The sequence below is a fragment of the Anas platyrhynchos genome, chromosome 30 (assembly GCF_047663525.1).
Source record: "Anas platyrhynchos isolate ZD024472 breed Pekin duck chromosome 30, IASCAAS_PekinDuck_T2T, whole genome shotgun sequence".
In the NCBI taxonomy this organism is placed as follows: domain Eukaryota; kingdom Metazoa; phylum Chordata; class Aves; order Anseriformes; family Anatidae; genus Anas; species Anas platyrhynchos.
The window spans coordinates 4,871,615-4,898,680 of record NC_092616.1 but is presented as its reverse complement, the minus strand read 5'-3'; the positions used below and the strand labels follow the sequence as shown (position 1 = coordinate 4,898,680).

The following is a 27,066-nucleotide window of genomic DNA, read 5'->3' as shown; positions in this document are numbered from 1 at the left end:
GGCAAAGAAGGCATTATGTACCTCTGTCTTTTCATCATCTCTTGTCACGATGTTTCCCCCCGCATACAATTAAGGATGGAGATTCTCCTTAGTCCTCCTTTTCTTGATAAGGCATTTATAAAAACATTTTTTTATTCTCCATTATGGCTGTAGCCAGACTGAGTTCCAGCTGAGCTTTGAACCTTCTAATTTTCTGCCCACGCAACCTCAAAACATCTTTGTACTTCTCCTGAATGTCCTGCTCCTTCTTCCAAAGGTTATAAACTCTCTTTTTCTTCCTCAGCTCTAGCCAAATCTCTTTGTTCAGCCAGGCCAATCTTTTCCGCTGGCTCATCTTTCAGCACATGGGGATGACCTTTTCCTGTGCCTTTAGGATTTTGTTCTTGAAGTGTGTCCAGCCTTCCTGGACTCCTTTACCCTTCTGGACTGCCTCCTGAGGGACTCTGCCAATCAGTCTCCTTAACAAGCCAAATTCAACCCTCCTGAAATACAGGGAGGCAATACTGCTAACCCTGCTCCTTACCTCTCCATGACTCAAAAACTTTATTAATTTGTGACTGCTATGCCCAAGATTTGCCTTCCAACCTTCACATCCCTCCCAAGTCCTTCTCTGTTCACAAGCAAAAGTTCCATCAGGGCACCATCCCTGCTTGCCTCGCTCACCAGCTGCGTCAGGAAGTTATCTTCCACCCACTCCAGAGACCTCCTAGACTGTTTCCTCTCTGTTGTGTTGTCTTTCCAGCAGATATCTCAAAAGTTGAAGTCCCCCACCAGACTATTTTAACTAACCAACTCAGTATAGGCCAGTGTGTGAGTGGCTCTAGGATATTCCAGGCTTTGATTCAATAACCTGCCATGCTCTAGGACAGAAGTCACTGAGCACAAGCTAATATGTCAAAGCCTTTTTGTGTTTGTATAGAGCATTCCCATACACCAAAGTCACCTCTAGAAGAGTCCGAAATAATGTAGGCAATCATGATTCAAATAAGCAATGGTAGAATTACTGAAGCCAGTTGCAAGGAGTCCCAGAAGCGCCTTTCCATGATGACCAGCTGTGGTGAAGATCTTGGGTTGCTTTGCATTGACTGAATGCCAGAGGATTTTGGAAAGCAAGAGAACCAAGACTTTGCACATCTCTGGGCCCCAATGGCAGATGCCACTCACAGAAGGAGCCCAGGCAACAGTGATATGCTTTGCTGAGAGGCAAAATCCTTCTGTCAAGAGAAGGGACAAGGAACAAAGCCTTCATCCTATTTGGATGATCTCACAGGAATATCAAGGCGCAAGGCTGCCAGGCTGTCACCATGACTGTGGCAGTGTGCTGCTCTGTCAAGCACCAAGTAGCATTTCTGGAGAATCCATCCTTATTGCTTCTCCTGCAAATAAATGGCCACTTTTCTGCCCCTGTCGGGCTTCTCATGCATTTGACATCACAAAGAAAAGGTGGTGTCACCTTCCTAGGGATATTGAGGAATAACCCCAAGCACCTGTGTAGGCTGAGTAGAGGGGGAGGATCACCTCTCTTGGCCTCCCGGCAACACTTTTCCGAATGCACCCAGGATCCCATTGACCTTCTTGGTCATAAGGGCACATTGCTGGCTCACACTCAGCATACTGTCCCCCAGGACTCCCAGGTCTCTCTCTGCAGAGCTGCTCTCCTGCTGGTCCGTGCCCAGCCTCATCTCTCCACCCTGCTGAGGACCCTCTGAATGGCAGCACAGGCCTCTGGGGTATCAGCCACTCCTCCCAGCTTTGTGTCATCAGCAAAGTTGCTGAGGGAGCACATCATCCATTTCACTGATGAATAAGTTGAACAGAAAGAGGTAATTTGGCACGTCCTGTAGCTCTGCACACTCAAGTAGGGCAATTACTGCCTCAGTAGTAAGTCAGCACAGTATTTAGAGAGGGCCAGTCAGTGTTTTGTGTGGTCTACTTCCAAGTATGTTTCCCAGGAGACATCCTGTTGCCATCCAGGAGCTGTGAGCCCTGGAGCCCAGGGCCACGTGCAGGGAGCCTGGTGGGGGGCAGAGCAAGGGAGGCCTTGGGCTGGGCCGGGCTCCTGGGCCCAAGGGGAGCTCCTGGCAAGCGGGCAGCGCTGCAGAGAGACAGCTCTGCCCAGGAGCAGCTCCTCTGCACAGCGCAGCAGGGCTGGGGGCACTGCCTGCAGAGACACAGTGCTTAAAGGCAGGCAGAAGTGGCAGCATGCCCAGAGCTCCCTGCGGGAGAAGACTTCCCAGCCCTGCAGCCGGTAAGTCTCTGGCTGGAGGGCAATGCAGCCGCAGTTCGTGGAGGCAGGAGAAGCCGGGGGTGCAGGCAGGGGTGTCCAGGGCTGTGGTGCAGAGCAGGGTCCCTGCTGTGGCCCAGGGGCTGTGTGCCGGGGCAGGGCCTCTGCCGCCTGCCAGGCTCAGCACTCAGCCTGCCCGGGGAGCTGCCCAGGGCGCTGCGGGGAGAAGCTGTGGGTGAAAGGAGCCCCCCCGGCAGGGCAGGGTCCTGCTGCTGGTGGGAGGCTGCTCCCTTTGGCATGCTGCTTACAGATCCACAGCACACCAAGGAGACTTCCAAGAGGGTGTTACTAAGAATACAGGCAAGGGATGACAGCTTTTAGATGAGGACCTTGGAAAGTCAGTCGTTTTTGTTTCCTCCGAAGGGAAAATGAACTGGCACTGTCAGGTGTAAATACAGCACTAAGATCCTCATCAGGAGAAATCAGCACATCTGCCAGGTACCTCATAATGGTCTACTATGCACTGCGCTGCCTAAAGACCTCACAAGCATCACCTTTGCTGGACACATCTGGGTTTGTCTGAGCTGCTCTTGTGCACCTGCAAGCAGGGAGATGCTTTTGTTCACTCCCCTGCTGCCAGGGGGTATCTGCAGGGCAAAGCTGTGTGAGCAGGGGCTGGGCGGGGTCTGTGAGTGATGACAAGAAGGAGATGTGGGAAGCAGCTACTGGAAGGGACAGCTGCGGGTAGCAGAGACACTGGCAGAGAAGGAGAGGGATCTTGTAACAGAAATGCTGTGGTGGGTGAACTTTGGCTGCTCCCTGTCTGTCCCTCCCATGCAGATGCTGTCCTCTGAGCAAGCCCCCTCATTCTCCTCTCCCCCCAAGCAGAGCCTCTGCCTTCAAGGCCGTGGGGCCCAGGCCATGAGCCGCCTCCTCTACAGCCACAGCTCCCGCAGAGCTAAGCTCCATCTCCCCTGACATGGGCTGGTTTCACTCTGTGGATCAAAGAGGCTCGGAGTTACAGCCCTGTGACTTTGCTGTCTGGGGGTGGCGTGAACAGCTGCAGAGGGAGAAGGCTTTCTTGAGTGTCTGGCTGTCTCCTCTCAGCAGGAGGAAGACGGTACATTTCCTTCTTTCTGCATTTGTGTGCACTGCTCCTGTTCTCGCTGTGGCACGCTCTGGCAGTAACAGTGCTGATGGGGGATGGTAAGCTCCTGTTCTGGCACTGCCCCTGTCCCGGAGGTGTTTTACTTGGACACAGGTGCTCAAGTCCCCTTTGAACATTTCAAGTTCTGTGCAATGCAGTCCTTTCATTTTGGGCAATGAGGTCACTCTCCTGAGGAGATGTCAGCTTGAGGTTAGTGCTATGAAGATATCCCTGGAAAGCTGCTACAAACCCGAAGAAGGGCACAAATTCTTTGTGCCCTTTTGCATTTCTCAGAGCCTTTATTTCAGCCACATGAATCAGGAGCCTCATCCTGTCCCTCTCCTCCTTCTCCGCATAGCTGGGCAGGGAAAGAGAGGAGTTGTGCATTCACACTCAGCACAGTCCGGGCTCTTTTTCAGAGCAACCTGTGGGGGCAGTCACCCTCCAGCTGAGCATTTTGCCTCCAAGCACTGGCTTGTGTTGACACTGAGAACAACAGAAAAAGGTTTTTACTGTTTCCCAGAAGCTACAGGGGAATCTAAATCCTAAAAAGGTACAGAAGCAGACACTTCTGTTGCACCTTGTCTTGTGGAGAGCAGAGTGTGAAGTTTTACTTTCATCTAAGGGTACTTCCAAGTATTTAAAATTCCATTACCCATACAGTACCTGGATAAAGGGTGTAATAAAGAGAAACTGATGTGAAGACAGAGTCTGTCTTATCAAAACAAAGAGATATGCAGATGAGTGGGCCACTTGTGCCTTCGTGAGCTTGTTTCTGATTCTGATATCACCTGTGAAGGCAGGTAAAGAAGGATGCGATGAATCTGTCTTTCTTCCCTTACACAGGCTGATGGCCAATATGCCATCATCTCTCTTGGTGGTAAATAGGGAAAACCCTCAGTGGACCAAATGCCACTCATGCAATGCAGGGACCCAACCACTGAAAACATCTCCTTTCACATAGAGGAGACTATCAAAAAGTTCCATGAGTCCAGTGTGAGCAGGAATGTGTCCTCTGAAGTCTGTCTTAATATCTCCTTGTCTTTTCTTCCTTGGGTAGTCCCGTTTGTCCATGTCCAACAGAAGCTCTATCACTGAGTTCCTCCTCCTCCTGCCATTTGCAGACACGCGGGAGCTGCAGCTGCTGTACTTCGCGCTCTTCCTGGGCATCTACCTGGCTGCCCTCCTGGGCAACGGCCTCATCCTCACCGCTGTAGCCTGCGAGCACCGCATCCACACCCCCATGTACTTCTTCCTCCTCAACCTCGCCTTAATTGACCTGGGATTCATCTCCACCACTATCCCCAAAGCCATGACCAGTTCCCTCTGGGACACCAGGGCCATTTCCTACTCCGGATGTGCTGCACAGGTCTTTCTGTTTCTCTTCTTGGTATCAGCAGAAATTAATGTCCTTACCATCATGTCGTATGACCGCTATGTTGCCATCTGCAAGCCCCTGCACTACGGGACCCTCCTGGGCAGCAGAGCTTGTGCCCAGATGGCAGCAGCTGCCTGGGGCAGTGGGGTTCTCTATGCTCTGATGCACACTGCCAATACATTTTCCCTGCCCCTCTGTGGAGGAAATACCCTGGACCAGTTCTTCTGTGAAATCCCAGAGATCCTCAAGCTCTCCTGCTCAAATTCCTACCTCAGGGAAGTTGCACTCCTCATATTGAGTGGTTTTCTGTTTTCGGGGTGTTTTGTATTCATTGTGCTCTCCTATGTGCAGATCCTCAGGGCTGTGCTGAGGATCCCCTCTCAGCTGGGAAGGCACAAAGCCTTTTCCACGTGCCTTCCACACCTCTTTGTGGTCTCCCTTTTCCTTAGCACAGGAACTTTTTCCTATCTGAAGCCGCCCTCCCTGTCCTCTCCATCCTTGAATGTAGTGGTGGCAGTTCTGTACTCAGTGATGCCTCCAGCAGTGAACCCCCTCATCTACAGCATGAGGAACCAGGAGCTGAAGGATGCTCTGGGGAAAGTGATTTCATGGACACTTTTCAGAAGATAAATTTTTCCTCTCTCTCCATAAATGACTCACAGTCTGTACCATTAATATCTGTTTGTTTTTAGTTGCTGTTACTGTTTTTTTTTTTTTTATGCATATAATATGTATGATTTATTAATATACATGAATAGAGTTTTTTCTGTTGCTTTTTTTGTAAGTGGTTACATGTTCCTTCATAACTGTTTGGTTTCCTTCCACTTCTGCTGAGGCATCAACCTGCTCTCGTTCTCCTGGAGCCCACATAAAGTATGTATCTGGGTGTGAGCTGACTCTCTCATAGCCTCTGTGTGATATCTCTGCATCTGAGGTAAAGGAGGTGTCTGCAGTCTCTGTGGAGGCAATGGGGATGCAGCAGGCACAGGCAAGGGAGACTGCAGGGGGATTCAGGTCATCCTCAGGTGTATATGAACATACCTAGTGCCTTTGGAAATGCTCCATAATCCTTCCAAGCACCTTGCATATCTAAAGACCCCTGGGAAAGGAGTTTTGGCAGCACTCATTCCCATCCATCTGGGTCTTCTTCCTACCCTGACCAGCAAGCAAAGAACAGGGTCAACCAGGAGTACCCAAAAAGATCTGAGGAGGGATGGGGACTGAAGGGGTGATCTGGGCTGGAAAGTGCCTTGGAGAGGCAAGCATGACCCAGGAGCCGTATCAGTCTGCTGCTGTTCCTCGGTCCCTGTCCCTAGCAGATGTCCCTGAGACAATCTCCTCACCCTGAGTGCTTGCCAGTACCCCAAACATAACCCTTGCGCAATGCTGGAGGTACTGGGGTGAATCTGGAGGGCCATGGTCCAGTTGTGACCATGGGTAAGACAAGCCCTCTTCTGGGTCCTCTACAGGGCTGGAAGCCTCTATGAGCCCCACGGGAGAAGGGAGCAGGCAGAGGAGGTCCTGGGGCCCTGCCGACCATCCCCATGCCCAAGGGGCTCTCAAGCAGCGTACCTCAAGGCAGAGATCATAGAATCACAGAATCATAGAACAGCTTGGGTTGGAAGAGACCTTAAAGATCATCTAGTTCCAACCCTCCTACCTGTGGTGCTTCCGCTCAAGTGGGCAGCCGAGCTCCACCACAGCCGCTCTCTCACTCCCCCTCCTCAAAGAGGAACGGGGAGAAAATACCATGAAAAGGGCTCAAAGGTTGAGATAAGGACAAGGAGATCACACAGTAATTATTGTAATGGGCAAAACAGACTCAGCATAGGGAGACAGTAAGATTTATTGCTTATTACTAACAAGCTAGAGAAGTGAGAAACAAAGGAAAGAAACCAAAAGCACCTTCCCCCCCTCCCCATCCACCCTCTTCCACCTCCTCCCCCCGAGCGACGCAGGGAAACGGGGGAATGGGGGTTATGGTCAGTCTACAGCACTTCTTCTCTGCCGCTCCTTCTCGGTCACTCTCGTCCCCTGTGCTGTGGGGTCCTACCCACGGGACACAGTCCTTGATGAACTGATCCGGCGTGGGCTTCCCACAGGCTCCTCTCCACGGGCTACAGGTCTGGTCTGGAATCTGCTCCGGCAGGGGTCTTCCACAGGCCGCAGCCTCCATCAGTGCAGGTCCACCTGCTCCACTGTGGTCTCGTTCACGGGCTGCAGTGTGGAACCCTGCTCCCCCATGGTACTCCATGGGCTGCAGGGGAACAGCCTGCTTCACCAGGGTGCTCACCACAGACCTCAGGGGACTTCTGCTCTGGTGCCTGGAGCACCTCTCCCTGTCCTTCTTCACTGACCTTGGCCCCTGCAAGGCTGTTCCTCACTCCTCTCTCTCTCCCAGCTGTTGTGTGTGACACAGGTTTTTTTTCCTTGTCTTAAATATGCTCTCACAGAGACGCAAAACAACATCACTTATTGGCTCATCTCTGGTCACCAGTGGAGCCCTTACCAAACATGGGACAGCTTCTAGATCCTTCTCACAAAAACCACCTCCATGGCCCCCTGATACCAAAACCTTGCCACGTAAACCCACTACACTGCCATGGGTAGGGATGCCACCAACTAGATCAGGTGGATCTAGTAGATCACCACCCTCTAAGTGAAGCATTACATCCTAAGCTCTAATCTAAATCTCCCCTCTTCTTCTTTAAAAACAATCCTCCTTGTCCTGCCATTATCCTTTGCTTATGCTTGGTCAGACATGATTTGCTCTCCTTCCTGTAGCACGAAAAAAGGAGAAACTGCCCAAGAAAATTACCACCAGGCCCAGCCCCTCATGGCAGCAGTTCCCAGCACTAGCCTTCCACCATGGTTTGGGGATGGCCGATCACTGAAAGGTGAGCACCTCCATCCTCCTGCTGGGCTCAGGGCCTGTACTAGGAGAACGGCCAGCCCAGTCTGGTCCCTCTCTGGGCCCAGAGCCCAGCAGGCCCCAAGACAGGGCTGTCTGTGAACCCCTGTGAGGGACATGCTGGGGCTGGGGCAGGGCTGGATGGAGGGGGGACGCTGCTAAAGCAGAAGGGCAGTGGGGGCCGGGGCAGTGAAGGCTGGCAGGGGGCTATGCTGGGGGAACATTTCCTTACCCCTGCATGCATGCTGCCTGATGTGGTGACTGCAGAGAGGTCCCAGAGAGCCACAGGAGGGGCAGTGGGGTTTGGTTGTCCTGCAGAGGGGAATGCACATAAAGCAATAATAGCACAGGAAGCTTCCTCTGTGCCAGGACCCCCAAATTACTCCCAAACTCAATGCCCAGCTTTGGTGTGTTAACCATGGCTGTCTCCCAGGTGCCCACCATGCTGCTCTCTCAACACCCCTCCTCAGCAGGATACAGGGAGAAAACACAAAGAAACAACTCATGGGCTGAGGTAAGGACCAAGAAATGGCTCACAACTACTGTCGCAGACAGGACAGACTTGGGGAAGATTAACATCATTTATTGCCAGCACATAGCAGTGCAGAGCAGTGACAACTAAAAGACAACTAGAAGCAACTTTACCACCACCCCACTTCTTCTACCTCCTCCCACCAAGAGGTGCAGAGTGATAAGGAATGGGGGCATCAGTCCATGATGCTTCGTCTCTGCTGCTCTTTCCATGTTTCTCTCTTCCCCTTCTCCCCCTTTCAAGTGCGGGGTTACTCTCCCCCCCTGTCCTGGTTTCAGTTAGCACAGAATTAATTTTCTTCCTAGTAGCTGGTGGAATGCTGTGTTTTGGCTTAGGATGAGAAGAGTGCTGATAACACCCCGATGCTTTAATTGTTGCAGAGCAGTGCTTATACTAAGCCAAGGACATCTCAGCCTTTTGCTCTGTCCTGCCAACGGGCAGGCTGGGGGTGCAGTAAGAGCTGGGAGGGGACAGACCCAGGACAGGTGACCCAAACTAGCCAAAGGGGTATTCCATACCATCTGACGTCATGCTAAACAATATATAGGGGTGGCTAGCCGGGGGAAGGGGGCCGGACTGCTCGGGGTTAGGCTGGGCATCGGTCAGCGAGTGGTGAGCAATTGCATTGTGCATCACTTGTTTGTACATATTATTATTATTTCCCTATTATCACCATATTATTATTATTGTTATTATTGTTATTATTATTTTGTTATTATTATTTTCCTGTCTTATTAAACTGTCTTTATCTCAACTCACAGGCTTCACTTTCCATTTCTCTCCCCTGTCCCAGAGAGGTAGGGGGGAGGGTGAGCGAACGGCTGCGTGGTGTTTAGCTGCCGGCCGGGTTAAACCACGACAGTCTTTTTGGCGCCCAACGTGGGGCACGAAAGGTTGAGATAACGGCAGATCTGACCAGAGTGTGTTAAACTAAAATTGGTGTAAGGATTAGACCTGCTTAATAGTCACTTGTCATAATGCTGATTGCTTTAATCTCAACTCTGCTGCGCCTGTTTTCCAAATTGAGTATTATAGTACATTATTTTCCGTATTTGCTCTCTGTCGTGTTGTTTATCCTCTCCGGGCCCTGGTTTCAGATCATTATGGTACTGTGTGTTGTAGCAATGGCTTATGAGACGATGAAATATGTGGTCATGACTCTAACTTGTTATTTGTATTCAGTAACATCGTCGACTCTGTACTTTGGAAACTGTATCTTGGAAACTATTAGCAATTATACCTATTGTTTTTTTTCATTAGGGAGTCAATCTGTGGAGGGGAAAGGGGAGGATATTTTTCCTTACTTGCTTACTCTCCCTTTCTCCTTCACCCCCCCTGTATCCTCCTGGATCACTCTGCCTTCCTCCTTCACCACCCTCTTATCCCCTGAGCTTGTCAAAATAGCTCTCCAAGATATTGAATATTTCTGGAATACTCAGAATACCATAGTCTTGTTGTTCTGCCTCATGAATGCACTTCAGATTCTGCTTAAAGTTAAACAACTACTTGGGGAGCTCATCTGGAGATCTGCCCGGAGGCAGGATAGTTGTGGGTGGCAGGGAGTATGGGCGGATATGGGCAGGCATCTAGAGCAGTTGGCACCCCCAGTGTGTTGGAAATTCACCCCTGAACAATGGCAAAATCCTCAAAAACTGGCAGAATGCTTGAAAAAAAGGTGTCATGATTCTGGCAGTTCCAAAGTAACACAAATCATTGTAACGTGCTGGGGCCTGGCTCATGCCTATCGAGCTGCCATTGATACTGCTATCAACTTAGTGACAGACCCTGCGGCCACTCCAAGCCCTGTGACAGATCCAACGGCCACTGTGACCCCTACGGTGGATTCTGCAGCCGCTCCAGCTCCTGCAGCCGCTCCAGTCCCAGCTCCTGCAGCCGCTCCAGTTCCAGCTCCTGCAGCCACTCCAGTCCCAGCTCCTGCAGCCGCTCCAGCTCCTGCAGCCGCTCCAGTCCCAGCTCCTGCAGCCGCTCCAGCTCCAGCTCCTGAAGCCGCTCCAGCTCCAGCTCCTGCAGCCGCTCCAGCTCCAGTTCCTGCAGCCGCTCCAGCCCCAGCTCCTGAAGCCGCTCCAGCTCCAGCTCCTGAAGCCGCTCCAGCTCCAGCTCCTACTGCTGCTCCAGTCCCAGCTCCTGCAACTGCTCCAGCTCCAGCTCCAGCTCCTGTAGCCGCTACAGCTCCGGTTCCTGCAACTGCTCCAGCTCCTGCAGCCGCTCCAGCTCCTGTGGCCGTGTCAGAGAAACGAGCTGTAGCAGTGCAAGTTGACCCTGCAGAGGGTATTCCAATCCCTGTAACGGGGTCAGAGAAACGAGCAGTAGCAGTGCAAGCTGCCCCTGCAGAGGGTATTCCAACCCCTGTAGCAGACTCTGTAACAAAGTCAGAGAAACGAGCAGTAGCAGTGCAAGCTGCCCCTGTAGAGAAGGTGAAAAAATGGTATAGAGATTCAGGTCGTTTAGAACGCAGAGAGTCTTCTGCCAACCCAGGTAAGGCTTCTGCCAAAACTAGGTATAGAGATGACGAAGATGACGACGACGCTGGGCCATCAAGGATTCAGGAGGAGGAAGATGAGGATGCCGAAAAAGCAACAGTAACTACCCGAAGCCTAAACGAGCGCGAGCTACGAGATGTGCGAAAAGATTTTGGTCGCTGTATAGGTGAGCAGCTTGTCACCTGGCTGCTCCGATGCTGGGACTCTGGAGCCAATTGTGTGGAATTAGACGGCAGGGAAGCCAAGCGGCTGGGATCCCTTGCTCGAGACGCCGGCATTGACAAAGCAATTGCAGATGGAGCACAATCCACCAGCCTCTGGAGGCATCTCCTCTCAGCTGTGAGGGAAAGGTATCCCTTCAAGGAAGAACTTTTATGTCTACCAGGCAAGTGGACCACTATGGAGAAGGGAATCCAGTACCTGAGGGAATTAGCCGTACGGGAAGTGATTTATGAGGATCCAGACCAGAGACAAACATCCAAAGATCCAGATGAAGTCAAGTGTACACGACCCATGTGGCGGAAGTTTGTACGGAGTGCACCATCATCATATGCCAGCTCATTGGCAATAATGGCCTGGAAAGAGGATGAGGAACCCACAGTGGATGAAGCGGCTAAACAACTCCGGCAGTACGAAGAAAGTCTCTCCTCTTCCTTACAGGCCTGCGTCTCAGCTGTGGAGAAACTTTCTGAAAAGGTTCACCAACTTGAAGAGAATCTATTGTCCTCCCCACCTGAACCAACCAGTGTCCACCGACCAAAAGAGAACACCTGGGAGAAAACACTTTCTGAAAAGTTTCACCAACTTGAAGAGAGATTATTCTCCTCCGCACCTGTACAAAGCAGTGTCTCAGCTGTCAGGGGTAGGCGTTCACCCACACAAGGAAGACGATATGGTGGGTACTCACCCCGTGCCACCCTGTGGTTTTACTTACGAGACCATGGAGAGGACATGAGAAAATGGGATGGAAAATCTACCGCGACCCTAGAGGCACGGGTACGTGAGTTGCAAAAGAAAACAATCAGGAAAAAGGGATTCTCCGAAAAGTTTGCTGCTCCAACTTCCAGCAGACAGTCCTTCAAACACAGAAACGAAGAAGATTCTGACCAGGATTAGGGGGGCCCTGCCTCCAGCCAGGGGGAGGAAAGGGACAATCGAGTTTATTGGACTGTGTGGATTCGATGGCCTGGCACATCACGCGCACAGAAGTATAAGGCTTTAGTAGACACCGGTGCACAATGTACTATAATGCCATCGAGCTATAAAGGACCAGAGCCCATCTATATTTGTGGAGTGACAGGAGGATCTCAGCAGTTGACTGTATTGGAGGCTGAAGTGAGTCTGACTGGGAATGAGTGGGAAAAGCACCGCATTGTGACTGGCCCGGATGCTCCATGTATCCTTGGCATAGACTGTCTTAGAAGAGGATATTGCAAGGACCCAAAAGGGTTCCGGTGGGCTTTTGGTATAGCTGCCTTAGAGACAGAGGGCATTAAACAATTATCTACCTTGCCTGGTCTCTCAGAGGACCCCTCTGTTGTGGGGTTGCTGAGGGTCGAAGAACAGCAAGTGCCAATCGCTACCACAACTGTGCACCGGCGGCAATATCGCACTAACCGAGACTCCCTGATCCCCATCCATAAGCTAATTCGTCAATTGGAGAGCCAAGGAGTGATCAGCAAGACCCATTCACCTTTCAATAGTCCCATATGGCCAGTGAGAAAGTCTAATGGCGAGTGGAGACTAACAGTGGACTATCGCGGCCTGAACGAAGTCACGCCACCACTGAGTGCTGCAGTGCCAGACATGCTGGAACTTCAGTATGAACTTGAATCGAAGGCAGCCAAGTGGTACGCCACAATTGATATCGCTAATGCATTTTTCTCCATCCCTCTAGCAGCAGAGTGCAGGCCACAATTTGCCTTCACTTGGAGGGGAGTCCAATATACTTGGAATAGGCTGCCCCAGGGGTGGAAACACAGCCCTACCATTTGCCATGGACTGATCCAGTCTGCGCTAGAGCAGGGGGAAGCTCCTGAACACCTGCAGTACATCGATGACATTATTGTGTGGGGTGACACAGCAGAGGAAGTTTTCGAGAAAGGGAAGAAGATAGTCCAAATCCTTCTGAAAGCCGGTTTTGCCATAAAACAAAATAAAGTCAAAGGACCTGCACGAGAGATCCAGTTTTTAGGAATAAAATGGCAAGATGGACGTCGTCAAATCCCAATGGATGTGATCAACAAAATAACAGCTATGTCTCCACCAACTAACAAAAAAGAAACACAGACTTTCCTAGGTGTTGTGGGGTTTTGGAGAATGCACATCCCAAATTACAGTCTGATTGTAAACCCACTCTACCAAGTAACCCGTAAGAAGAATGAGTTTGAGTGGGGCCCTGAACAACGACAAGCCTTTGAACAAATCAAGCAGGAAATAGTCCATGCAGTAGCCCTTGGGCCAGTTCGAACAGGACCAGATGTAAAGAATGTGCTCTACACTGCAGCCGGGGAGAACGGCCCCACCTGGAGCCTCTGGCAGAAAGAACCTGGGGAAACTCGAGGTCGGCCCCTGGGGTTTTGGAGTCGGGGATACAGAGGATCTGAGGCCCGCTATACTCCAACTGAAAAGGAGATATTGGCAGCATATGAAGGAGTTCGATCTGCTTCGGAGGTGGTCGGTACTGAAGCGCAACTCCTCCTAGCACCCCGATTGCCAGTACTAGGCTGGATGTTCAAGGGAAGGGTCCCCTCTACGCATCATGCAACTGATGCTACATGGAGCAAGTGGGTTGCACTGATTACTCAGCGGGCTCGAATAGGAAACCCCAGTCGCCCAGGAATATTGGAAGTGATCATGGACTGGCCAGAAGGCAAATACTTTGGGATATCATCAGAGGAGGAGGTGGGTCGTGCTGAAGAAGCCCCACTGTACAACCAGTTGCCAGAGAATGAAAAGAAATATGCCCTGTTCACTGATGGGTCCTGTCGTATTGTGGGGAAGCATCGGAGATGGAAGGCTGCTGTATGGAGTCCTACGCGACGAGTTGCAGAAGCTGCTGAGGGAGAAGGTGAATCGAGTCAGTTTGCAGAAGTGAAAGCCATTCAGCTGGCTTTAGACATTGCTGAACGAGAAAAATGGCCAGTTCTCTATCTCTACACCGGTTCATGGATGGTAGCAAATGCCCTGTGGGGATGGTTACAGCAATGGAAGCAAAACAACTGGCAGCGTAGGGGCAAACCCATCTGGGCTGCTGCATTGTGGCAAGATATTGCTGCTCGGGTAGAGAACCTGGCTGTGAAAGTACGCCACGTAGATGCTCATGTGCCCAAGAATCGGGCTACTGAAGAACATCAAAACAACCAGCAGGTGGATCAGGCTGCTAAGATTGAAGTAGCTCAAGTGGACCTGGATTGGCAGCATAAAGGTGAATTATTTATAGCCCGATGGGCCCATGACACCTCAGGCCATCAAGGTAGAGACGCAACATACAGATGGGCTCGTGATCGAGGGGTGGACTTGACCATGGACGCTATAGCACAGGTTATTCATGACTGTGAAACATGTGCTGCAATCAAGCAAGCCAAACGGTCAAAGCCTCTTTGGTATGGAGGACGATGGCTGAAATATAAATATGGAGAGGCCTGGCAGATTGATTACATCACACTCCCTCAAACTCGCAATGGCAAGCGCCACGTACTTACAATGGTGGAAGCAACCACCGGATGGCTGGAAACATATCCTGTGCCTCATGCCACCGCCCGGAACACCATCCTGGGCCTTGAAAAGCAAGTCCTATGGCGACATGGCACCCCAGAAAGAATAGAATCAGACAATGGGACTCACTTCCGAAACAACCTTATAGACACTTGGGCCAAAGAACATGGTATTGAATGGGTGTATCACATCCCCTATCATGCACCAGCCTCCGGGAAAGTTGAACGATACAATGGCCTGTTAAAGACTACCTTGAAAGCAATGGGCGCTGGGACGTTCAAAAACTGGGATACGCATTTGGCAAAGGCCACCTGGTTAGTCAATACTAGGGGATCTACCAACCGAGCTGGACCTGCCCAATCAAACCTGTTACGTACTGTAGATGGGGATAAGGTTCCTGTAGTGCATGTAAAAAATATGCTGGGTAAAACAGTCTGGGCTACTCCTGCCTCAGGAAAAGGCAAACCTATTCGTGGAATTGTTTTCGCTCAGGGACCTGGATACACTTGGTGGGTGATGCAAAAGAACGGAGAGGTCCGGTGTGTACCTCAAGGAGATTTAATACTGGGTGAGAATAGCCCATGAACTGAATTGTACCATGTTAATTAGTATATTACACTGTATGTTATCACTACCATGATTACTATAGGTGACTAATTAGAATGTATGGAAAAGAGTGTAACCTGAGCATGACATAAATGGTATGGAATAAGGGGTGGATAGATGTCCTGGTTTCAGTTAGCACAGAATTAATTTTCTTCCTAGTAGCTGGTGGAATGCTGTGTTTTGGCTTAGGATGAGAAGAGTGCTGATAACACCCCGATGCTTTAATTGTTGCAGAGCAGTGCTTATACTAAGCCAAGGACATCTCAGCCTTTTGCTCTGTCCTGCCAACGGGCAGGCTGGGGGTGCAGTAAGAGCTGGGAGGGGACAGACCCCGGACAGGTGACCCAAACTAGCCAAAGGGGTATTCCATACCATCTGACGTCATGCTAAACAATATATAGGGGTGGCTAGCCGGGGGAAGGGGGCCGGACTGCTCGGGGTTAGGCTGGGCATCGGTCAGCGAGTGGTGAGCAATTGCATTGTGCATCACTTGTTTGTACATATTATTATTATTTCCCTATTATCACCATATTATTATTATTGTTATTATTGTTATTATTATTTTGTTATTATTATTTTCCTGTCTTATTAAACTGTCTTTATCTCAACTCACGGGCTTCACTTTCCATTTCTCTCCCCTGTCCCAGAGAGGGAGGGGGGAGGGTGAGCGAACGGCTGCGTGGTGTTTAGCTGCCGGCCGGGTTAAACCACGACACCCCCTTCAAGTGTGGGGTCACTCCCATGGGATGCCGTCCTTCCCAAACTGATTCTACATGACCTTCCCGCAGACAGCAGCTCTTCAAGAAGTTCTTCAGCATGTATCTGTAGCAAGTTGTGGAAAGTCCTTCAGGATCAGACTGCTGCAGAGTGGGCTCCTCTCCATGGGCTGCAGCTCCCACACAAATCTTGCTCCCGTGGTTGCTCCTCTCCAGTGGCTGCACATCCATCTTCTCCACCGTGATGCCCCTCCACAGGCTGCAGCGTGGAGATTTGCTCTGCCGTGGTGCCCATGGGCTGCAGGGGGACAGCCTGCTCCATCATGGGCCTCTCAGCAGGCTGTGGGGAACTTCTTCTCTGGCACCTGGAACTTCTTCGCTGACTGTAGTGTCTGCAGGGCTGCTTCTCTCACAGTTTTTCACTCCTCTGCCAGCTGCAGATGCACAAACATTTTTTATACTTTCTAAAAAATGCTATCGAATATGCACAACTAGTGTCCCTCATTGGCTCAGCTTTGACCAGCAGCCATCAGGTCCCTTTTCGAGATGGAGGAACTGGCTCTGATCTGAACTAGGACAGAGAGCTGGGGCTGTTTAGCCTGTAGAAGAGAAGGCTCCAGGTAGACCTTATCACGACATTTCAGTACTTAAAGGGGTCTTACAAAAAAGATGGAGAAGGACTCTCTACTCGGGCAGATAATGATAGGACGAGATGGAATGGTCTTAAACTAAAAGAGGATAAATTTAGACTAGACATTAGAAAGAAATTCTTCACTCAGAGTGTAGTGAGGCACTGCAACAGGTTGCCAAGAGAAGATGTGAATTCCCCATCCCTGGAGGTGTTCAAGGCCAGGTTGGATGGGGCCTTGGCCAACCTGATCCAGTGGGTGACATCCCTGCCTATGGTAGGGTATTTGGAGTTAAATGATCTTTAAGGTCCCTTCCAACCCAAGCCATTCTATGATGCTATGATATGATTCCATGATGATCTTAGAGCCCAGAGATTAACTCTGGTTTGTAACTCTGGTTACAAATCAAACAGATGTAGTTGGAAGTCACAAAAACATAAGTCCTAGAAACATTAGTAAAAGTTCTAAAAAAGGAACTAAAGGAAACCAGAACAGCAGCTCAGTTTCTAGCAGAGTAATAAAAAGTCACTAACACAACTCTAATCTCAAAGAGCCACTGCAGTCTGGGAACTCAAGACTACAGCTTGGACAAGTCCATAGGTTCTGCGAGGGAGGCCGGGATTCCTGTAGGCTGGCACCATGCATCCTTGCACACTTGCCCATGGATCCTTGAAGATGACCCACACTTGAAATGACCATTGGGACCCTGAGAAACTCATGTGGGGTCATTGTGAAAAATTCAGGCTGGAAGACTCCAGAGAGGGTGACTTTGAGTGGCTGTGGCAGAGCCCAGCAGTCTGGGAATATGTCCCCTTCCGTCTAGGGAAATTAAAAAGGATTAATATGAACAGACCCATCAGGTCAGTCAGCATAGTAAGGGGAAGGAATAGTTATTGTGCTGTAGGTGCAGCAGGCAATAGGCATTGGTTTGGGCCTCAGAAGACTCAAGCAGATCAAATCTGGTTCATCCATGAGCTAAGACAAACACCGTGAGCAGAGCGAAGGACACGGAGTGGTGCCCTACCATGAAGGAGGATGCAAAGTGAAGCTGTAAGAGGTTTCTGTTGTGCCATGATTATTGCAGGTTCAGCTGAAGGGCACAGTAGCTCCTTGGGACACAAAGAGCTCAGCTCCAGAGATGGGACAGCCATGGCACCAGCAAATAGAGGTCAGTGTCCCCTGCTGTGTCCCCAGCTCTTCTCTGCAGCACATCCTCAGAGGGCTGCAGCCCCTCCATGCCATCCCTGGGGGTCCTCAGGCAGCTCCTGACAAACCCAGGGCCAGGGCAGCCTGCCCAGACCTGCTGCAGCCAGACAAGTGTGACAAGTGTTCCCATTACTTCCTGATCTGCTGAGAGTGGAGTCCAGACAAAGAAGTTATTGTAGCTTGATTTCTATTTTTTAAATACAGAGAGGCTGGCTCCTCGTTTATGCAGAGCCTCAGTGTCACACAAGAAATGTTGCTACTTGAGCACAAGGGGATGAAGAACAGTATTTCTCTGTGGAAAACATCACAAGGAAAACAAAACAAACCAACCAACCAAACAAACAAACAAAAACCAGCAATATTACTGTAGAAGTAAATCGAGCCTTGCCCTGTCATGAGAAAAACTACACTTTACCTGCACAAGAAACGAAGGAGTCTATAGCTGCTGAAAGATCCCATCAATTTCCTCAGAACATCCTGAAAAATATCCATGACATCACTTGTCTAATACAATTCTTGAGCTCCTGATTCCTCATGCTGTAGATGAAGGGGTTCAATACTTGAGGCAGCACCGAGTAGAGAACTGCCACTGACAGGTTCAGGGATGGTGAGGAGATTGAGGGGGGCTTCAGGCAGGCAAATATGCCAGTACTGAGAAACAAGCAGACCACAGCCAGGTGAGGGACGCATGTGGAAAAGGCTTTGTGCCGTCCCTGCACAGAGGGGATCCTCAGCACAGACCTGAAAATCTGCACATAGGAGAGCACAATGAACACAAAACACCCCAAAAACACAAAAACACTAAATGTGAGAAGCCCAGTTTCGCTGTGGTATAAGGACGAACAGGAGAGCTTGAGGATCTGGGGGATTTCACAAAAGAATTGGTCCACAGCATTGCCTCTGCAGAGGGGCAGTGAAAATGTACTGGCTGTATGCAGCAGAGCATAGAGAACCCCACTGCCCCAGGCAGCTGCTGCCATCTGGGCACAAGCTCTGCTACTCAGGAGGGTTCCATAGTGCAGGGGCTTGCAGATGGCAACGTAGCGGTTGTAGGACATGATAGTGATAATAGAAAACTCTGCGAAAAAGAAAAAGAAAAAGAAAAAGAAAAAGAAAAAGAAAAAGAAAAAGAAAAAGAAAAAGAAAAAGAAAAAGAAAAAGAAAAAGAAAAAGAAAAAGAAAAAGAAAAAGAAAAAGAAAAAGAAAAAGAAAAAGAAAAAGAAAAAGAAAAAGAAAAAGAAAAGACCTGTGCAGCACATCCCGAGTAGGAAATGGCCCTGGTGTCCCACAGAGAATTGGCCATGGCTTTGGGGACTGTGGTGGAGATGCAGCCCAGGTCGAGGAGGGCGAGGTTGAGGAGGAAGAAGTACATGGGGGTGTGGAGGCGGTGGTCGCAGGCTACGGCGGTGAGGATGAGGCCGTTGCCCAGGAGGGCAGCCAGGTAGATGCCCAGGAAGAGCGTGAAGTGCAGGAGCTGCAGCTCCCACATGTCTGCGAATGGCAGGAGGAGGAACTCGGTGATGGAGCTGCTGTTGGACATCTGATCCTCCTGGACAAATGGGACTACCTAAGGAAGAAAAGACAGGGATAAATAGGAGAGACAACTCTGAACCAAAATAAAACAAATCAAAAGAAAAAAAAATTATCTTCCCATCCAAACTCCCCTGCAGTGACTTTCCCCTTTGAGAGAGACCTTTGTGCTGCTCCCTTGTTTGAGGTCTGGTTGGTTCTGGAGGAATGTGCCCCTGGGAGCAGCAGTCTGTGCTGTGGGTGCTGGAGGATTCAGACCTGTCCTACAGCTCTACATGAAAAGAAACCAGGAGTGATCTCTGATTAAATCTACCTCTGATATATTGGACTTGACAGCATTACCACTCTCAACACTCTTTACTGATGAACAGTACTTGTGATTTACTTTGTTCTGGTTGTGTCTCCCTCAGAAGCATTTTTAGAGGGTAGAAAACACTGGCATTTGTAAGGTGTACCAGGTGAGCTCTTGACAGGCAAAGTGACTGTCCTTAGTGTAGTGAGGATAGCCAGTCTGCCATCTACCCTGGTCTCAACTGGACTCCTCTAGGGCTCAGTCACGTTACCCACATTGAACTGCTCAATGATTGTGGCCTCAGAAAGTCCCTGGAAGGAAATACGGCTTTGTCCCTGCCCCACAGACTGCAATGCCGAGAGCCCCACAGGTTAGAAGGGGAACTCTGGGCACCGTCCTCCTATGGACACATCTGCGTGGCGGGACAAAGAGGGTCAGTGCAGCTGAAAGCCAGATCTGCAGGGAGCCATAAAGCAAGAACAGCAGCTGCAGGTCTAAGAAGAGAGAGGAATAGCACAGGGCTTCTGCCAGGGGAGGCAAGGCCAGGGACCAACAGGAACTCAGAAGCACCTGCTGTGAGTGAGATCCTGGTACGGAGGTTATGAGTCATGTGCTGAATCCTGTGGGCTAGAGGGCAGACAGAGAGGTGCGAGACTACTCCGTTAGCACCGTCCTACCATTCCCTGCCCATTGCTCTGCTGCCTGCAGCTGTCCGTGCCTGCAGCTGGGTCTCTGTCCCCACGCGTCCTGCCTGCAGCTCACAGCCCCCATCCCACCCACTGGGTGCTCAGCTCTGCCCTGCAGACACCTCCTGGCAACAGGGCTCTGTCCAGGGGCAGCTCGCTGGGGACATGTCCTAGAGCCCAGGGCACACAGACCCTGCTGACACTGTGCAAGGGGTGGTGGAGCTTTCTAGGGGCTGAGGGGCAGGAAAGGGACTTGCTGGGGGTCCTTGTAAATTTCGTTCTTATGACATATAAGTCTCAGTCACTTCTTGGAAATAACAGCTTCTATTTCTATTCACAGTGAGCCAGAAGAAGAGAAAACTGAAAGCAGAGGCTAAGAAAATATGAGAGTGAAGTTCCCTTTGAAATTCCCTTGGTTTGATGTGGAGCTGTGAGCAAGCTGCCCCAGGCAGCAGCCCCCCTCCAGCAGCAGGACCCTGCATTGCTGGGGGGCTCCTTCCACCCGCAGCTTCTCCCCGCAGCACCCTGGGCAGCTCCCCGGGCAGGCTGAGTGCTGAGCCTGGCAGGTGGCAGAGGCCCTGCCCCGGCACACAGCCCCTGGGCCACAGCAGGGACCCTGCTCTGCACCACAGCCCTGGACACCCCTGCCTGCACCCCCTGCTTCACAGTGTGCAGCTGGCCCACGACAGGGGAGCCCTTGGGGCCTGGACAACGACTGTACGGCAGGGAACCCCTGAGCTGGAGCATGTCCTTCTCTACAAGAAATAGACACGATCTGCCTACAGCCTCATCTGCTCTGGAACAATCCAGGTCTAGGGCACATCCAGGATACTCCAGTGCATTGCAATGCACTTCGACTTACCGTGTTAAGGGTTGCAAGCATTGCTTTTCCATATACTCTCAGATTTCTAACACTCCACACAGTCTTTAACAACTCTCCCTTTTCTCCCCTCCAAGTGCCAGCTGCAGGCAGTGCCCCCAGCCCTGCTGCGCTGTGCAGAGGAGCTGCTCCTGGGCAGAGCTGTCTCTCTGCAGCACTGCCCGCTTGCCAGGAGCTCCCCTTGGGCCCAGGAGCCCGGCCCAGCTCAGCAGCAGAGGCCCAGCCCAAGGCCTCCCTTGCTCTGCCCCCCACCAGGCTCCCTGCACATGGCCCTGGGGCTGCAGGGGAACCTGCTGGGAAACAGCCTGAAGGAATCCCTGGGGTTCCTTCTCTCACTTGGCATACACACTTCTTGACAGCAGAATCACCTCTCCTAAAATAAACATAAAGTTAATAAAATCTGTATAAGATTCACCTTCCTTTTTCCTGTCCATGGAATTGGCAGCAGGCTGGGAGAGCCCTTGTGGGTGAAGGTCAGAGGAGAGCCAGTCAGGGGTACAGCATGATCATGCTGAATGGGTGCAGCTTCTTCAGAAGACACAATTGGGCATGATCCAATTCTTCACATGGAGAGGTTGCTCCATGTGAAGAATCTGTCTGGATGCATGGATCTCTTCTATGGACTGGGCAGCAGACTGGGGGAGCCCTTATGGTTTGAGTACAAAAGCCGGTCAGGGTGACAGCATGGCAGGAGGTAAATGTCTGCAGCCAGGCTGAAGAAGTGGGCAAAGTCTTGTGGAAGCCATTGGAGTAAGTTGAGTTCAATGACTCCATGTCACTGTGGGGGACTTTATTCACTCTGCCAACCACAGGAAAGGGACACTGCTTGGTTCAAACATTCCCCATGGTTTCTATGGGTTCTTGGAGAAAGCTTCTGTGCACAGGTGTCAGATGGGCCAACCTAGGTGATGTTCACCAGGATCTGGCACTTGCAAACAGGAAAACCTGTGTCTTGACACTCCTCTTGCACAAGACATGTGGTAGTCCAGTTGCTTTTCAGCACATGGAAAGAGATGAGCTGCACAGGCTCAGCCTTATGTTTCCCTGCAGCCCACTTGACATGGTCCAGCTGACACGGGACCAGGTACATCTGCGTGCAGTACGGTCAGGGGCTGTAGTTCTGCCTTCAGCATGCCACAGGTCTCCTGAAATGAGAGAGTTTAGATCCTAAATCAGGATGGGTTCCTCCTCCACTGTGGACACAGAGACACAAGTGGTCTCCTGCAGGCAGATCTGGCAGCCCAGCTGCAAGGGACAGGCTGCCCCCCCACCTCAGCCCCTTCTGTGGTCTCCACCTCCTCTGAAGGCCCAAAGCTGTGGGCCATGGGGAGGCTGTGGCAGCCTACAGGGGAGCATGGCATCCATCCTAGACCATTCTCCCCACTCCCCTTTTTGTCTGCAGCGCTGCCCTACTCCTCTCTCTCATCATGACATGTTGAGGGTACGTCTGCCCTTCCCTCGTGTACCACCTCTGCCTCCTGCATGGCAGACTGGGGGATGGTGCTGAGGCCCTGGCATGTACCCCAAATCACTCTGTAAAACACATCCTTCTTTCAGAAGTGAGTTACATGCAGTTAGGAGTTCAGGCACACCGAGGGGCTGTTCCATCCCAGGTGCCTTTGCTCCCATCTTTTGAAAAAGCCAAGCCCCAGGACAAGCCTCAAACCCAACCATCATGGGAGGGCTCCCAACAGCAGAAGCATGGTGGTATAAGGGGGCAGTAGTGATTTCTCCAAGGCTCCACTTCCTTTGCTCCATGGCCTTTGCCAGCATTTGGAGATGTCCCTGATCTGTTCCTGATCCCGAAAAGAACTGGGCAGAAGGGAAGTGGCTGTTTCTCAGGACAAGAAGGGAAATCTGTCATCTCTCTCCTGAGCTGTGCCATCTCCTTGCTGCTGACCTCACAGGCCTTATAATGACATGGGCTGATGTCACAGGGGATGCCCTGCATCACCAGGATATAAGCACTGGAGCAGCGGCAGTGCTCCCCTTCCCTGCAAGGCCTGGTCCGTGCTGGGCACTGCTTGGGTGCTCCCCAGCGCTGTCCTTCTGTGGCCAGGAGTGGGGTCAGCAGGCAGCAAGCTTGCACTGGGCGACCCTCGCTGACGGGCGGAGGGAGGAGCAGGGGCACCTTGCAGAGGAGCTGTGGTTGAGGAGCCAGGGCGCGCATCCCTTGTCCTGAGCTGAGGGCCAGCAGCAAGCGAGATGGAGGGCTGCTGGAGGGTGACCATCACCTCTGACCTGACTTCCCTGTTCCCAGTGCTCCTGCAGCTCTACTCCAAAGGTGAGGGTGTCAGGAGCCCCTTTCCAAGATGCGTCTCAAGAGCTGTCAGCTATCCAAAGCTGCAATTTCTGGGCTTTGGTGGGAGGCTGGAGAAGGCTGTTGGCTGCTGTGAGAGCCCTGCCTGAGTGTCCCTCTGACCTGAGGGGACAATGTGGCAGCCAGGACTGCTGGGTCCTGATGCTAGGGATGCCCTTATCCCTAGGGCTTCTCTAGGCATGCCTCCTTGCTATGGGGGACAATCCAGGAACAGGTTTCCCTGGGAGGTGATGCCTCTTTGGGATCTGTCTCTAGGAGGAAAGGCATAGAGTCATAGAATCATGGAATGTCCTGGGTTGAAAAGGACCTTAAAAATCACCTACTTTCAACCCCCCTGCTCTGGGCAGGGTTGCCAACCATCAGAGCAGGATGCCCAGAGACACATACAGCAAGGCCTTGAATGCCTCCAGGGATGGGGCATCCACAACCTCTCTGGGCAACATGTTCTAGTGTCTCACCACCCTCTGAGGGAAAAAAGCTCTCCTAATTTCTAGTCTAAACCTCCCTTGTCTTACTTTAAAACCATTCCCCCTTGTCCTATCACTACCAACACATATGAACAGGCATTTCCCACTCCTGTTTATACACTCCCTTCAAGTACTGGAAGGTTACAATGAGGTCTTAGTGGAGCCTTCTCTTCTTCAAGCTAAACAAGACCACTTCCTTCAACCTTTCTGCATAGGGGAGATGCTTTAGCCCTCTGATCATCTGAGTGGCCCTCCTCTGGATCCATTCCAAGAGCTCCACATCCTTCTTGTGCTGGGGGCCTCAGGCCTGTACGCAGTATTCAGGTGGGGTCTCACAATAATAGAGTAGAGGGGGACAGTCACAGCCCTCTCCCTCCTGGCCACTCCTTTTTAATGCAGCCCAGGACACAGCTGGCCTTCCAGGCAACAAGCGCATGCTGCTGGCTCATGTGCAGCTTCTCGCCCAGCAGGACCCTAAAGTCCTTCTCCACAAGGCTACTCTCAATTTCTTCTTTGCCCAGTCTATATAAAGACCTGGGATGGCCCAAGTCCAAGTGCAACGTCTTGCACTTGGCCTTGTTGAACCTCATTAGGTTCTCATGGACCCAGTACTCCAGCCTGTCCAGGTCCCTCTGGATGGCATCCCTTCCCTCTATTGTATCAACTGCACCGCTCAGCTTGGTGTCATCTGCAAACTTGCTGAGGATGCACTCGATTCCATCACCCATGTCATTGATAAAGATGTTGAAGAGCACCAGCTCCAAGACCGACCCCTGAGGGACACCACTTGTGACCAGCCTCCACCCAGACATAGAACTATTGACCACAACACTTTGGCTGCGACCAGCCAACCAATTCTTGATCCACCTAACAGGCCGTCCTTCAAATCTATACCTCTCCAATTTAGAGAGACGAATGTGGTGAGGGACCATATCAAAAGCTTTGCTCAAGTCCAGGTAGATGATATTCGTAGCCCTTCCTTTGTCCACTGATGCCATCACTCCATCATAGAAGGCCACCAGATTGGTTAGGCAAGATCTGCCTTTGGTGAAGCCATACTGGCTGTCTCAAATCACCTCTTTATCTCATGCATGCCTTAAGATGTGTTCCAGGAGGGACTGCTCCGTGATCATATCAGGCACAGAGGTGAGGATCACCAGCCTGTAGTTCCCCAGTTCTTCTGTTTTCCCTTTCTTAAAAATGGGAGTCATGTTTCCCTTTTTCCAGTCCCTGGGGGCTTCACCCAACAGCCATGATTTTTCGAATGTGATGGAGAGCGGCTCAGCAACCACATCAGCCATCTCTCTCAGCACCCTGGGATGTATACCCTCTGGTCCCATGGACTTGTATACATCCAGTTTCATTAGGCAGTCCTGGACTTGTTCCACTGTCACAGTGGGACAGAATCTGCTCCTCTCACCCTCTCCTCAAGGTTCAGGGTCCTGAGAGACACAGGAAACTTGACCACGAGTGAAGACTGAGGCAAAGCACTTATTGAGTACCTCAGCTTTTTCCATGTCTGAGGAAGCCAGTTCTCCCACCTTGTTTATCAGAGGGGGAACACTCTCCTTGGGCTGTCTCCTCCTGCCTATGTATCCGTAGAACCCCTTCTTGTTCTTCTTCACGTCCCTTGCCAAGTTCAGCTCCGTCTGTGGCTTGGCTTTCCTGGTCCCGTCTCTACACATCTAGTTGACACCCCGTATTCCTCCCAAGCAATACAACCCTCCTTCCACTTCTTGTACATTTTCCTATTTTTCCCTCAGTTTAAGCAGCAGCTCCTTGCTCAGCCATGCCAGTTGCCCATCTCCTCTGCTCGAAGTGTCCTTCACTCTGCTCACAGTGTTTGTCTTAGCTCATGGATGAACTGCATTAGATGTCCTTGAGTCTTCTGAGGCTCAATCCAAGGCTTATTGCCTTCTGCACCTACAGCACAATAACTATTACTTCCCCTTACTATGCTGACTGACCTGATGGGTCTGTTCATATTAATGCCTTATAATTTCCATAGTTGGACAGGGGCATATTCCCAGACTGGGGCAAGCTTCTGGGCTGTGCCACAGCCATTCAGAGTTACCTGTTCTTGAGTCTTTCCATCTGAGTTTATCACACGTGGCTCAACACAAGTTTTCGGGTGTTGTCTGTGTTGTCTTTCCACCAGACATTTGGGAAGTTGAAGTCCCCCACCAGAGTATTTTCCATAACCAACACACTATAGGCCAGTGTGTGATTGGCTCTAAGATATTCCAGGCTTTGATTCAATAACCTGCAATGTTCTAGGACCAAAGTCATTGAGCACAAGCTAAAATATCAAAGCTCTTTTGTATTTGTATAGAGAATTCCCATACTCCAAAGTCACCTCTAGAAGAGTCTGAAATAATGTAGGCAATCACAATTGACATAAGCAAAGGCAGAATTACTGAAGCCAGTTGCAAGGAGTCACAGTGCCTTTCCATGATGACCAGCTGTGGTGAAGACCTTGGGTTGCTTTGTGTTGACTGAATGCCAGAGGATGTTGGAAAGCAAGAGAACCAAGACTTTGCACATCTCTGGGCCCCAATGGCAGATGCCACTCACAGAAGGAGCCTAGGCAACAGCGATATGCTCTGCTGAGAGGCAAAACCCCTCTCACAACAGAAGGGACAGGAACAAATCCTTCATCCCATTTGGCTGATCTCACAGGAATACCCAGACACAAGGCTGCCAGGCTGTCACCATGGCTGTTGCAGTGTGCCGCTCTGTCAAGGAATAAGTAGCATTTCAGGAGAATCCATCCCTATTGCTTCTTCTGCAACTAAATGGCCACTTTTCTGACCCTGTTGGGCTTCTCATGCATTTGACATCACAAAGAAAAGGTGGTGTCTCCTTCCTAGGGAGGAATAACGCCAATCACCAGTACAGGCTGAGTAGAGGGGGAGGATCACCTCTCTTGGCCTGCTGCAGAACACCCTTCCGAATGCACCCAGTATCCCATTGACCTTCTAGGCCACAAGGGCAGATTGCTGTCTCATGCTCAGCATACTGTCCCCCAGGACTCCGAGGTCTCTCTCTGCAGAGCTGCTCTCCTGCTGGTCAGTGCCCAGCCTCATCTCTCTACCGTGCTGAGGTCCCTCTGAATGGCAGCAGAGCCCTTTGGGATCTCAGATACTCCTCCCAGCTTTGTGTCATCAACAAAGGTGCTGGGGGTGCACATCATCCACTTCATTGATGAATAATTTGAAATACAGAGAGGAACTTTGGCATGTCTTGTACCCCTACACACCCAGTTAGGGCAATTCCTGCTGCAGGAATCAGTCAGCAAAGTGTTTAGAGAGGGCCAGTCAGTGT

General features: G+C 51.0%; 3 protein-coding genes across 3 annotated transcripts in view; 1 reads left to right on the top strand and 2 right to left on the bottom strand.

Moving 5' to 3' along the window:
• The window catches only part of LOC119712973 (uncharacterized), a 672,213-nt gene that overhangs the window by 524,213 nt on the left and 120,934 nt on the right, over window positions 1-27,066 (bottom strand). The gene's annotated exons all lie outside the window — the stretch shown is intronic.
• LOC119715794 (olfactory receptor 14J1-like) lies at window positions 4,792-5,379 on the top strand. Its single transcript, XM_038174086.2, has one exon. The coding sequence runs from the start codon at window positions 4,792-4,794 to the stop codon at window positions 5,377-5,379; it is 588 nt and encodes a 195-aa protein (XP_038030014.2).
• LOC113842055 (olfactory receptor 14C36-like) lies at window positions 18,035-25,427 on the bottom strand. Its single transcript, XM_072029414.1, has 3 exons — window positions 25,245-25,427; window positions 19,661-19,736; window positions 18,035-18,645 (listed from the first exon to the last, which is right to left on the bottom strand). The coding sequence occupies exons 1-3, from the start codon at window positions 25,425-25,427 to the stop codon at window positions 18,035-18,037; spliced, it is 870 nt and encodes a 289-aa protein (XP_071885515.1).

Excerpts from the sequence above, each read along its gene's own strand:
- LOC119715794 (XM_038174086.2), top strand. The coding sequence starts at position 4,792 with ATGTCGTATGACCGCTATGTTGCCATCTGCAAGCCCCTGCACTACGGG.
- LOC113842055 (XM_072029414.1), bottom strand. The coding sequence starts at position 25,427 with ATGTGTAGAGACGGGACCAGGAAAGCCAAGCCACAGACGGAGCTGAAC. Across the intron at positions 19,737-25,244 it reads CAGACATGGAAAAAGCTGAG|TCTGTGGGGCAGGGACAAAG; the intron begins GTACTCAATAAG and ends TCGGCATTGCAG. Across the intron at positions 18,646-19,660 it reads CATTGAGCAGTTCAATGTGG|AGTTTTCTATTATCACTATC; the intron begins GTAACGTGACTG and ends TCTTTTTCGCAG.